This window comes from Struthio camelus, chromosome 2 (genome assembly GCF_040807025.1).
Source record: "Struthio camelus isolate bStrCam1 chromosome 2, bStrCam1.hap1, whole genome shotgun sequence".
Lineage (NCBI taxonomy): Eukaryota > Metazoa > Chordata > Aves > Struthioniformes > Struthionidae > Struthio > Struthio camelus.
This window is the reverse complement of record NC_090943.1, coordinates 29,419,539-29,431,231: the sequence shown is the minus strand read 5'-3', so window position 1 is coordinate 29,431,231 and position 11,693 is coordinate 29,419,539. Positions and strand designations below refer to the sequence as shown.

Below are 11,693 nucleotides of genomic sequence, written 5' to 3'. Positions count from 1 at the left end.
AATGGGTTCACCCCCCACTTCATCTGTTTAAAATCCCTGCCGTTCCTTCCAGCTGGATGCAAATTGGACGCTTTAATAAACTTATTTTCCACCTCCCCAGTGGAGAAACATATACCTCTTCGGTTCCTCTCTTTGAAAAAAAAAAAGAAGGGGGGGAAGATATTTCTAATGGATTTAAGTAAGTGATTCATGTAATGAAATGGTTGGGGATTTGTTTAATGTGATTTTATATGAGCTGTGGACATTTCCAAAGCAAACAATAAGTTCAAGTACAACATACACGGTTGTGTTACAAGTGTTACCCAGCTGGCTAGGGGATCTTCGGTGAGCAAACAGTCTAAATCTGGAGAGTAAACAACTTCAGAAAAATCGACAACTCCAGGTCACCGAAAACAGCCTTTTATTTGTTTTCCTCAGTGTCTAGTAAAATCTGATCCGTTTTTTGCAATGTTGCTGTAAAATCATCGGGGACGGGCATCACCCGAGCGCGGTTCGCCCCGTCTTGACCGCGGGCGCGGAGCTGCGCCTTCCCTGCGCAGCGCTGCGCGGAGGGCCGAGGGGCTCCGCAGGCTGCTCCTCGCCGCGGAGCGATCGCCTGGGACCCGGGCTGCACAGCCGGTCACGGAAAACCGGGTCGTGGGGCAGGCGAGTCCCGTGTCCCGCGGCCGCTTGGTTAGACTCGCGGCCCGCTCACGGCCCTTTCTCGGGCGCGCGTGGGGTGCCGCGGGTGGAGGGGGACGGGACGGGCCGCCCCTCGCTCCGGTTGTCGGGACCGGCGTCCCGCCAGCCACTTCTCTGGGGTCGTAACCTCGGGGGAAATCGACTCTTGGGGTGGCAAAGCCCCAGGGCGCTGTCCCGGTGATTTTTCCCACTCGTGAGCGTGAATCGAGTGGGGTTTCTCCTTGGCTGGCTCGGTCGCGGCTCCCGTCGCGATGCACGCCTGAGCTCAGCGCCAGAGCTGGAGCCGCTCCCGGGCGGCGAGCATCGCCCGCGCCGGGCGGCCCCCGCCGGGCCGGGCTGCCGCGGGCGGCACCGCGGAGGGCACTGCAGCCCCGGGGGGGGGGCCTCCTCACACGGGGTCGTGACAAAGCCAGGCCGCCCTTCGCAAAATACGACCCGGGGGTGGGGGTTCTCTTTGGCATATCAGGCCATCAATCCCCCCCCCCCCAACAACTCCCCGCACACACACCTCTGCAGCAGGGAGTTGTGCTGGGAAACTGCTGCCTGGGTATGAGCCGTGCTAGTATCTTCGATGCAGGAAATGATGTAACTATAATTCAAGATTTTTGGGGGGGTAAAGCGGTTTACTTTATTTAATGCAGAGGTTCCGGACCACGTCCCCCAGGAGAGGAAGAACAATCCGAGTGAAACAACGCCAGTTAGACGCTAATGGTTATTGCCACCAAATCAGAAATCGCGTTGGGAATCAGGAGTGCCTGGCGCGTTATCTCCAAGCGATCAACGTAGCCAGAGGATCGGCCGCCAAATCGGAGCCCCCTGCCTGCAGCCCTTCGCGGAGAGGTGCGGGGCACCGGTCCGCCCCCGGGGTGCGGGCCGCGGGGCGGCGGGGCCGGGAGCCCGCTCCTCGCCGGCCGAAAGCGGGGAGCCGGGAACCTCCCGATCGCGATGTTATCGCTTGGGTACTGCTGTTGGTATTCACTTTAAAAGAGCTTGAATGGGACTTTTTCCCCCTTTTTTTCTCTCTCTTTTTTTTTTTAAGCCAAAGCTTTGTTGTGCTAAACTAGTTGGACGAGTTAGGGTGTCGCTGCTCCTGATTGCTCTGGCCAATGGAACCCGATCCACCCTGCTGTGCGTAAGAGCGCAATTAAGGATTTAACCAAGCCTATGCTGCGCCCCAGCCAGCAGTCTGCCGGAGACAGACACAGAGACTCAGAGCCTCCCAGCCTCCTCCCCCAGACATGTCTGCTTAGACCCGAGCAGCCCCAGCAGCCAGCCCCAGCGAGCAGCCGGCTCCGAGCTATGACAGGAGTTTTTGACAGAAGGGTCCCCAACATCAGATCCGGCGACTTCCAGGCTCCCTTTCAGACGGCTGCAGCCATGCACCACCCGTCTCAGGAATCTCCAACTTTACCCGAGTCCTCGGCTACGGATTCCGACTACTACAGTCCCACGGGGGGAGCCCCGCACGGCTACTGCTCGCCTACCTCGGCTTCCTACGGCAAAGCTCTCAATCCTTACCAGTACCAGTACCACGGCATGAACGGATCTGCTGGGAACTATCCTGCCAAAGCCTATGCAGACTACAGCTACGCCAGCCCGTACCACCAGTACAGCGGAGCTTACAACCGGGTGCAGAGCTCTGCCAGCCAGCCAGGTGAGAGCCAGGGAGAGAAAGGCTGGGGGGGGGGGGGGGATTCAATGCGGGGGCAGGGCGGGAGAGGGGTACGCGGCCGAGCTCCTCTCCCTTCCCCGCAGACGGCAGAGATGGAGCCTTTCCTGACCACGGGGGGGAGGGGGGGGAAGGAAAGAAAGAAAGAAAGTAAATTTTAAAAAAAGGAAGAAAGCTGGGTCTAGTTTTCCTGACCCCAAAATCAGCCTGCGCGATCTAAAACAGAAATCCTCTCGGAAAGAGCTAGTCCTTTAGAGAAGCAAACGGCTCTCGGTTGCCCCGGGGCCCCCACGGCTGCCTCCCTCCTCCTTCCCCCCGCAGGAAGAGGGGAGAAAATAGCCGAGCCTTGTTGTGTGTCTCAAACTCAGGTTCGCGGTGGCAAAGAAAGTTTCCTTCCCCTGTGCTGGAGGGGCGGGGGAGGAGATTGGGAGGGGGAGCCCAGCCGTGGCAGGGCTGGAAAACCGGGAGGATTTTTTTTTCCAGAAAGCACCGCATTTTCAGAGCTTTCCTTTCACTTCTCTGTGAGTTGTTGTTAAAAAAAGAAGAAAGGGTTGGGAAAAAATCCCAAACCCCAGCCAAGCGCCTGGAGCTTGGCTCGGGATGAATGCGGCCGCGGCAGGGCTCGGGGACACGCCGGCGGCGGTGGAGGGCAGGCGAGGGCGTGCGGGGGAGCGCTCCGCGGCTGCGGAGAGGTCCCCGCTCCGCGCTGGGCTCTTCCCAGCAGGGCACGAACAATCCTGCCAAGATGCGCGTCCCCAGCGCGTGCGGTGCGAGCCGCCGCTGCGCGCTCCCTCCCGCGCCCGCGCGGAGTTACGTGCTCGGCACCGCCGCCCTCCCAGACAGCCCGGTCGGCGGCCCTGCGCGGCCGCGGAGGGGCCCCGGCGCCAAGCCGCGTCCTCTGCGCCCGCCGCTCCTCGCATGGGGAGGGGGGGGGCGACGGGGGGGCAACCCGGCGCGGAGGGGCCTGCGCGCCCGCTGAGGCGGCGCGGGGTGCGCGGGGCCTGCGAGCCGCGCACGCCGCCGCGGCGGGCGGAGGCCCGCGGGGGAGCCGCGGGGGCCCGTCGGGCCGGCGCCGCTGCCCTGCCCGGCCCGGCCCGGCCCAGCCCGCGGGCGGGACGCCGCCGCCGGCTGCGCAGCCTGCGCGGCGCGGAGCCGGGGCCCGCGCCTTAACGTCTCCGTCTCTGTCTCTCTCCCGCCCTTGCGCCCGTGCAGAGAAGGAGGTGGCGGAGCCCGAGGTGAGGATGGTGAACGGCAAACCAAAGAAAGTGCGCAAACCCCGGACTATTTATTCCAGCTTTCAGCTGGCGGCGTTGCAGAGGAGGTTTCAGAAGACTCAGTACCTCGCCCTGCCCGAGCGAGCCGAGCTGGCCGCCTCGCTGGGACTCACGCAGACACAGGTACCGCGCACGGCTCGGCGCGGCGCGGCGCGGCGCGGCTCGGCTCGGACCGGCACGACCTGGCTCGGCCCGCTACGGCTCGGCTCGGCTCGGCTCGGCTCGTTCTGGCTTGGCTCGACTCGATCCGGCCTGGCCCAGCCCGGCCCGGCTCGGCGGGGCTCGGCGCTGACCCCTGCGGCCCCCTGTGCCCCCTCCGTCGGGCCGGGAGGATCGGGCCCCGCGGAGGGGCCGGGGAGGAGCCGGGGCCCGGGGGGAGCGGGTCTCCTTCAGCGCCCGCATCCGCGGAGCGTCTCCGCGGCTGGCATTAATGGTGCTTGTTTCCCTCCCCCTCCTCTCCTCTCCTCCCGCCTCCCTCCCAGGTGAAAATTTGGTTTCAGAATAAAAGATCCAAGATCAAGAAGATCATGAAGAACGGGGAAATGCCTCCGGAGCACAGCCCCAGCTCCAGCGACCCCATGGCCTGCAACTCTCCACAGTCGCCTGCGGTTTGGGAACCTCAGGGCTCGTCCCGTTCCCTCAGCCATCATGCCCACGCACACGCTCACCCTCCAAACTCCAACCCATCCCCTGCATCCAGCTACCTGGAGAGCTCCGCTTCATGGTACCCTGCTGCCAACGCCATCAACTCCCACCTCCAACCCCACGGCTCCCTACAGCACCCATTAGCGCTGGCCTCTGGGACAATTTATTAGAATCTGACCTTTATTATTATTATTTTATTTTTTTGTTCCTTGGACTCCTGTGTTTTACTGTTAAGGAATAATAACGAAAGGAATGCATATGGGGGATTTTTAAAGGGAAACAAACAAACAAAAAGATTAAAATGTGTAAAGCTTGTGCATGTAACTTATTGCATTTCAAAGGAAACCCTTTTTTATACAGTACGGACTTTTTTGGCTCAGCTGTGGACACTATCAATGGTGCCTTGAAATCTATGACCTCAACTTTTCCAGAGACTTTTTTCAATGTTATTTTAACCCTGTAAATAATTGTAGATAGAGGAATTAAACTGTATATTCTGAATAAAATAAAATTATTTCGACCACGAGAGACGTTTCCAAATTACCCCTTCTTCTATTAAAAAGAGAGAGAAAAGAATCCTAGTTTTGTTTGCAGAGAGAGAGAGAAAAGAGCGATTCTTATTAAGGGGCTCGATCCCACAAGCTATAGTTTCAAGTGCAGACTTTTGCTGAGATGAGCAGTGCCATTGCAATCCGTGCAGGTTGGCAGGATCTGACCTTTGTAAGTCCACACATGTGAGCTAAGAGGCAGCGATGCTCCCCACTCTGGAAAAGGGGCTTTTCAAAGACTATGAACACCCTTAACCCACGGTGATTTAAGACGAGCCGAAAGCTGGCCATCCTAACGCTAAAAAGCAAATCTCTCGCCTTAAGCCGCCCTGAATCCTTTCCTGAGAGCAATTAGCGTCGAGAGCTGCACACTCCACAGCCCATCAGTCGCCCGTGTGCGCTCGGGTAATTATACAAATTACGTTTCCGTCAAAGGGAGCCACTAAATATGAGAAAAGGATAAAATGAGGGCCCCGCTCCCCCTTGTTCCTGTTAAAAGCCCGTGGCGGGCTCAGGCGATCGCCAGCGGTTCCGTCTGAAGGAGGGACTATGTAGAGGTACTTTTCATATATATATATATATTTATTTATTTATTTATATACACTGTTTTCAGGGAAAGCTCTGGGCCTCGAAGAGATTATTCGCTCTTTCCTCTGTGCCGCCCGGTGCAAGGACGGGGGTGGGGGGGACCCGATTTCAGCCCGGGAGCAGGAGCTCGGGTGGGGGCACCGGGCAGCTCTTCCTGTAGCAGGGAGGACTCGCGTGGTGGGACATGAGCGAGGCCCCTCTGCTCGCACGGGGCCCTCGCCTTCCCCGGGAGGCTGCGGCGCGCCGGCCCCGCGCCCGGCTCCCGCGGAGCCCGCGCCGCCCCGCTCCCCCACGGCCCCGCGCGGGCCCCTGTCTCCGGCCGTGAGACACGGCGCCAGGGAGCAGGGAATCGTGCTGGAAAATCACGGCCATGCGGGGAAAAGCGGCGGCAGTAAATGTGACAAAGGCTTTGCTTGAAGGATCCCCGAGATAAAAAATTACATCCTGTCATCCGAGGATCTCAGGGAGAGCGCTTGCAGGGCTGGGAGACGGGGCCTGAAAAGGCACGCTCCGTACCCTGGGGCGCACTTACCTGTCTCTAGTCTTCCTCCCTGCTGCCCTCCCCCTCCTTTCTTCTCTCTCCATTCCTGTCTGCCATGTTTCGTGTGTGTGTGTGTGTGTGTGTGTGTGTGTGTGCGTGCGCGTGTGTTTTCCTCAAAGAAAGAAACTCAGGGTTGCTGTTTTGTAACAGGTTTGGGGGTTGGTAAATGACTCGCAGTACAATAGACCAGTTTGTTCGGTAAAACTTCTCCCTGGACGCTGGGGAGGGGGGTGTGGGTGCCGCAGACACGGCGGCGGGGGCTGCCCCTCGCTCCCCCCGGCGCCCGGTGCCCGGCGGCCGCCCCTGCCCGCGGGGCTGCCGCGCTGCGCGCTGCGCGGCCTCGCGGCTCCCCGCGCTCTGCCCTGCGCTGCCGCCCGTGTTTCTAAGCCGCTCTGTGGACCGGTTCCTGCTGATTGCACTTGTAAGGTTGCAGGGAGTTTCCGTGACTCTTTGGAGCTGCTGAAAAGATCGGCTTTGTCTCTCTCGCGAACTTCCACCTCGTGGAAAAAGCCCGACCTTTTCATTTTTTTCTGTTCTTTTCCTCGTTTTGCTCTAAAGAAGCTTTTTTTTTTTTTTTTCCTTTTTGAACCTACAATAATACATTCGCCCTCCCCACGATTCCTTTCCTTTGTAGAAGGGTTTGGACACATGAGGTGGAAGTCTATTTCCCAGGTTGGTCCACCCACCCGTTTCTTTGAAGAGCTGCCTCAGGGCTGTTTGGTTATTGTAACCTGCAGAGGCAGGGAGGGCTCTCAGGCGGACAGCGTAGGAACAGCTCCGGGGGCAGCTGGATGCTGGCAGGCAGGATGCGGGGCAGCGAGGGGAATTTGCACGGCCGGCGCTGGCCTGTGAGCCTGGGGTCTGGCACCGGTCCCCCCTCAGAGCCGGCCGAGTCAGTTCGGCTTGCTTTCCATGTCTGTCCGGCTCCGTGTTTAATTTCTTCCGATGCGAGGAGGGTTTCTCCTCTTCCTCCCGGCTCGGGGTGGTGCCGTGCAGCTCGGGGACAGCTCGATCGGAGGAGAGGGTAGCGGTGCCCTGTTAGGAAATGCCCCTCGCCGGGGCTCCCGGCCGGGGGGGTGGGGGGGAGCACCGTCCTCGGCGCCGCGCTCGGGCTGCGCTCGAGGGGCTACAGCCACCCGCCACCTCGGGAAAGCCCCGGGCCGATGGGGATGCTCCTGTTCCCCGTGCCCCCCCTCCTCCCCCCGCCCACACTCCGCGGCGCCTGTCCCCCTGCTCGACGCATCGCAGGATGCACCCCGGGGCTCCAGGGGGAAGCCGGAGGGAGCCTGGCTTATCCAGGCCTCCCCCCGGCTCCCCGGGTGAGGGATGGGATGAACTGTCCTTTGTCTGACGCTTGGTTTGGGCTCGGTGGACTGCTGGCTCTGGGCTTTTTTTTTTTTTTCCTTTCTTTCTCTCTCTCTCCCTCTCTCTCTTCCCCTCCCTTCTCTTTCCCTGGCGGCCACTTCCATGTGGAGCCGGGGCAGCTCGGGGAGCCGAGAGGAACCACATTCCTGTGGGTGCCGAGCGGCTCCAGGGCTGAGCCACAGGGCCTGACACACACACACACACACACACACACACACACGCACACACATACAGCAGCCTGCAGCCCCAGCTGCCCCAGACCAAGGGCTCCTGACACCCCCTGCACCCCTGGAGCTTTCCCATCCGCAGCAGATCCACCCAGCTGCTGCGCTCACCCCCGGACTGGGCGCACACCCAGCACACATATACACGTGCACACACACACACACACACACACACGCGCGCACACACACACTCATAGAGAGCCAGAGAGCCAGTCCCGGCCAGTCCCATCTATGGACACCGAATGAAAACCTTCTCCTGAAGAGAAGCCCCGCTGCACTCTGCCCGGGCATCTCTGCACCGCTCAGCAAAGAAAAGCCTCCATCCGGGGGAGGGCTGTTTCCTCGGAAAGCTACTCAGTTTCCCTCCCCCTCCTCCCCAGGGGAAAACATCCCCCTCCAACCTGTCACCACGTCAAGCCAGCCCGCTCATCAGGCATTTCTTTCGCCCTCTTACTCCCCTCGATCTTCCCAATAAATTCCCCCGCGGTGCGCGCTGCCTGCGCACAGGCCTCCAGACGTTCCCCATTCCCGAGCTGGCAGCGCGGACGGCAGGAGTATATCATAAACGTGCATCGCACATGTGGTATCGATTAAAGATTTCTACCACGCAATTTTGCGACTGACAGACTTTAGGTGGTTCAGTTGTGGATTACAGAAAGGAGATCTATTACTTCAGGAAAGTCGGGGTGGAGGGGGAGAGAAACCCCTCTTCTTGCTTTCAGCCTTTTGAGCGGCTGCCTGCAGTAATGTAATAACCTGTTTTATAGGTCAGACAAGAGCCGTGAAAATAGGAACTGCAGAGTTTACATTAAGCCTCTCTCTCACACACTTTTTAGGGAGATTCTGTGTTACATCAATTAAATGTTGCTGCTCTTTGTTCTGCGGTGCGTCTTTTTACATGCGATTTAGAAGGATAAACAGTGGCTTATCTGCCAGAAATACAGACCTGACTGATAAAACCCGACACACACACACGCTCTGAGCGTCTGTGTGTACACTCTCCACACCACTCGACCTGTAAGGCCACAGGAAAAACTCCCAGGGCCCCTCACCAGGAGTCCTTATTTCCCTTCAGGTGAGGACCTGGGGGAGCCGGTCGCGGCCACAGACTGCGCCTGATTCAGCACTTGGCAAGGAGGAGCCCGGGGATGGCTCCAAGGCCTCCTCCCGCGGATGCCTGCCCGGCGGCAGTCCCGGAGAGGTTTCCTAAACCTCAGCCCGCGCTTTGCAGCAGCGATCGGCGAGCCTCGCCGGGCCAGATCCTGACCTGGCTCCATACACGCTGGCGGCATCGTCTGCCTGACTGCGGTGCTGGCCCTCGATTCCAGGAAATCTTTACAGTCCCCTCGATATGCACCATATAATGCATGTTATAGGCTTTCGCCTCGCGGTATCCACTGATCCGTCCTTTCCCTTTCTTCGCACTGTTTTTATTGATGCCCGTGAACAACAAGGCGCAGAGCAAGGCTGCGCGCTGCCAAGGGGGGCTGCAGCGCAGGGAGGCCGGCAAGCGGAGAGCCGCGGCCCGGCTGCGCCCCCCGCGGCCCGGGGCGCTGCCCCGCCCGCGCCCGCGGGGCCAGCGCGGCGCGCACCGCCCGCACGGGGCCGTTTCAAGCGGCTCGGCCCAGCCTGCCGGCGCGGGCAGGAGCCGCGCTTTGATGATTTGGCCCATTAAAAATGAAGCAGGTTTGTGTATGCCGTGTCCGGGGTTAATAAAAGCTAATCAGGAGTCTACAGCAAACTAGCCCGATGAGTTAAACCTCGCTAGCTGCAGGCAGTCCTGTTAGCCAGGCTCTTTTGTTTAATTAATTACAATTAAGACGGTTCTGCGATAATTTCCTTAAGGACTCCTGACGACTGTCCGCCGGGTGCGCGGGAGCGGGGAAGGCCTGGGCTCCGCAGCCCGCCGCGGAGGGCGCCCGCCAGCCCTCTCCCGCCCCGCTCCCGCACCGCCCGGCCCCGGGGCGCTCCCCCGCCCGGTTACGGGGCGCCCGAGGCTTCATCCCCGCAAGTGACGTTCAGTCACCTGAGAGGAGGCGAACAGCAGCACCGAGCCCGCTTTGGGACTGGGTGGGGAGCACAGGGATCTGCGGGTACCCGGGGAAATACTGCCGGGAAGAGCCGAGCCGAGAGGCGGAATGATTCAGGCGTTAGCCTAGAGCATCAGCCCTGCATACACATCAGACTCGCAGTCTTGGAGGTTTGGACACGTAACGCTGCAGACCACTGATTTGCTATTTTCTTAATTCCCGCTCTTCTCATTCCCTATGAATCAAACAGTCTTTTGTCCTTCGGAGTTTGATTTGATCGCTACTGTTCACATTTCACTTTTGTATTTTTCTCTCCCTATACCATTACTCATTGAGTGCCCCGTGAAATTACAATCGTACATTTTCAACTCAGCAACCCATTTGCAGTGCAAAAATAGGGTCTAAATAATGGCTGAATTAGCCCTACTGGACAGTTTCAGATGTAACACTCTGTAATAATTATATTGCAGGCTGGATTAGGATGCTATTATCATAATCTGGACGTTTACAATTATCTGTAATTTGCAAAGATGCGCCAGGTCTTGATTACAGCAGTTTTTTTTATCAAGCTAACCATCACTAAACAGTGACAGTAATAACAGCTAATTTTGCTGGCAATATAAGAGGTGCTGGGGTGTGCAAACAATTTCACACCTGGATGTGCTCACTCAACCAAGAATATAGAGAAAGAGCTTCTGCCCTGAGACTCAGAAAAATATTCTACACTGCTTCTGTTCAGTATAGATTTCTAGATCCCGATCCTTGCTTAACAGAATTTCACTGGGGGTAAGTTTTTTGGTTCGGTTCGGTTCGGTTTGGTCTGGGGTTGGTTTACGACTATTTCTTGCCTTCCTTCGAGGCGCACTTCATCTTTTCTCTTTTCCCACTTTCGCGGTCACTTTTGCGCTGGCCGTTTCTCCCTCCCGGGTCGGCCACGACTCGGCAGACTGACAGCTCCGCTCCGCTCCGCTCCGCACCTCTCCGCGCTCCGAGGACGGCGGGCGGGGGCGGCGGTGGGGCCGGGGGCGCGCAGGGGGGGGGCGGCGCGGGGCTCCGCCGCGGCGCGCCGGGCTCCGCCGCTGGCGGAGCAGCCCACGCGACCTCTCCCGTCCCGGACTTTCCCTGCGCGGCGCGGCGCGTTGCGGGCGGCCTCGGCCCCTCACCCCGCGGAGCGGCAGCGCGAGCCCTTCCGCGTCGTGCCCAGCGGTGCCGGCGGGGCAGCGCGGCTGCTGCGGCCGAGGCGCCCGGGCCCCGCCGTGCCGTGCCGTGCCGTGCCGTGCCGGGTCGCGCCGGGCCGGCGACGCGGTGGCGGCGGGGGGCTCCGCGCCGGCGGGGCCGCTGCGCCTTGCGGCGTGTTTCCGCGCGGCGCGGCGCGGGCAGACTCTCCCTGACGAGCTGCTAACAGCTCCGTGGAGGCAGGTTTCGAGGAAGCCCCACGAGAAGCGAAAAGCAGGGAATTGTGCTTAGTCTATCTATAGATGACGCTGTTTCATGAAAGTCTCCTTTGGCGGCGGCCGTGTGAGTGGGAGATGGCTCTGTCTTGGCTGTCATTTGCTCCCCGTATTGCTCTTGGAGAGGCCTGCTTGTGTCAACTTCTCTAACTACATTAGGCTAACTGGGGTTGTTTGTGTGTTTGTCTGTGCGTTTGTTTGTTGTCTGGGGTCTATTTAAGCCTATCCTCGTAATGAGCCGCGGGGGGGGGGGCACCCGCAGGTTTCTGCGCCGCATCCCTGCTGTAGCGGGGGCGCGGGCACGCTTAGCTGCGGCCCAGCAAGCAGGAACCCGAAAACACACGGGAACAAAACCCCCTCCCCCGCTCCCCGCCTCCAGCCAGCCGCCAGGAGGGCACCCGAGGGGTCCCCTGGGGCTGTCAGGGGGCTGCAGCAAGGGCTTAAGGGGCTGCGGGGCCCCGCGGGGCCTGTGGGGGCCGGAGCCGCCGGTCAAGGCTCTCCCCGGGGCCGGAGCCCCGCGCTCACCTCGGCAGCCCGCAGCGCGCAGCGCGGGCTGGCGCGCACTCGCGGAAAGGCCAGGATGTGCGTGCAAACGAGATTTCGCTGAAAGATACACACACGCTCACTCACACACGCACACATGCAAAATGCTGTTGGTTTAAATGTATGGTAGCTTT

General features: G+C 59.8%; 1 protein-coding gene across 1 annotated transcript; it reads left to right on the top strand.

Moving 5' to 3' along the window:
* The first annotated feature begins 1,722 nt into the window (after positions 1-1,722).
* DLX5 (distal-less homeobox 5) lies at positions 1,723-4,823 on the top strand. Its single transcript, XM_068934916.1, has 3 exons — positions 1,723-2,335; positions 3,563-3,747; positions 4,107-4,823. Exons 1-3 carry the CDS (start codon positions 1,846-1,848, stop codon positions 4,437-4,439), a joined length of 1,008 nt encoding a protein of 335 aa, XP_068791017.1. The 5' UTR covers positions 1,723-1,845; the 3' UTR covers positions 4,440-4,823.
* The last annotated feature ends 6,870 nt before the right edge of the window (positions 4,824-11,693 follow it).

Bases quoted from the DNA above. Each gene is read 5' to 3' on its own strand.
- DLX5 (XM_068934916.1), top strand. From the start codon at position 1,846: ATGCTGCGCCCCAGCCAGCAGTCTGCCGGAGACAGACACAGAGACTCA. The intron at 2,336-3,562 runs GTGAGAGCCAGG...GCGCCCGTGCAG, and splicing joins GAGCTCTGCCAGCCAGCCAG to AGAAGGAGGTGGCGGAGCCC. The intron at 3,748-4,106 runs GTACCGCGCACG...CCTCCCTCCCAG, and splicing joins TGGGACTCACGCAGACACAG to GTGAAAATTTGGTTTCAGAA.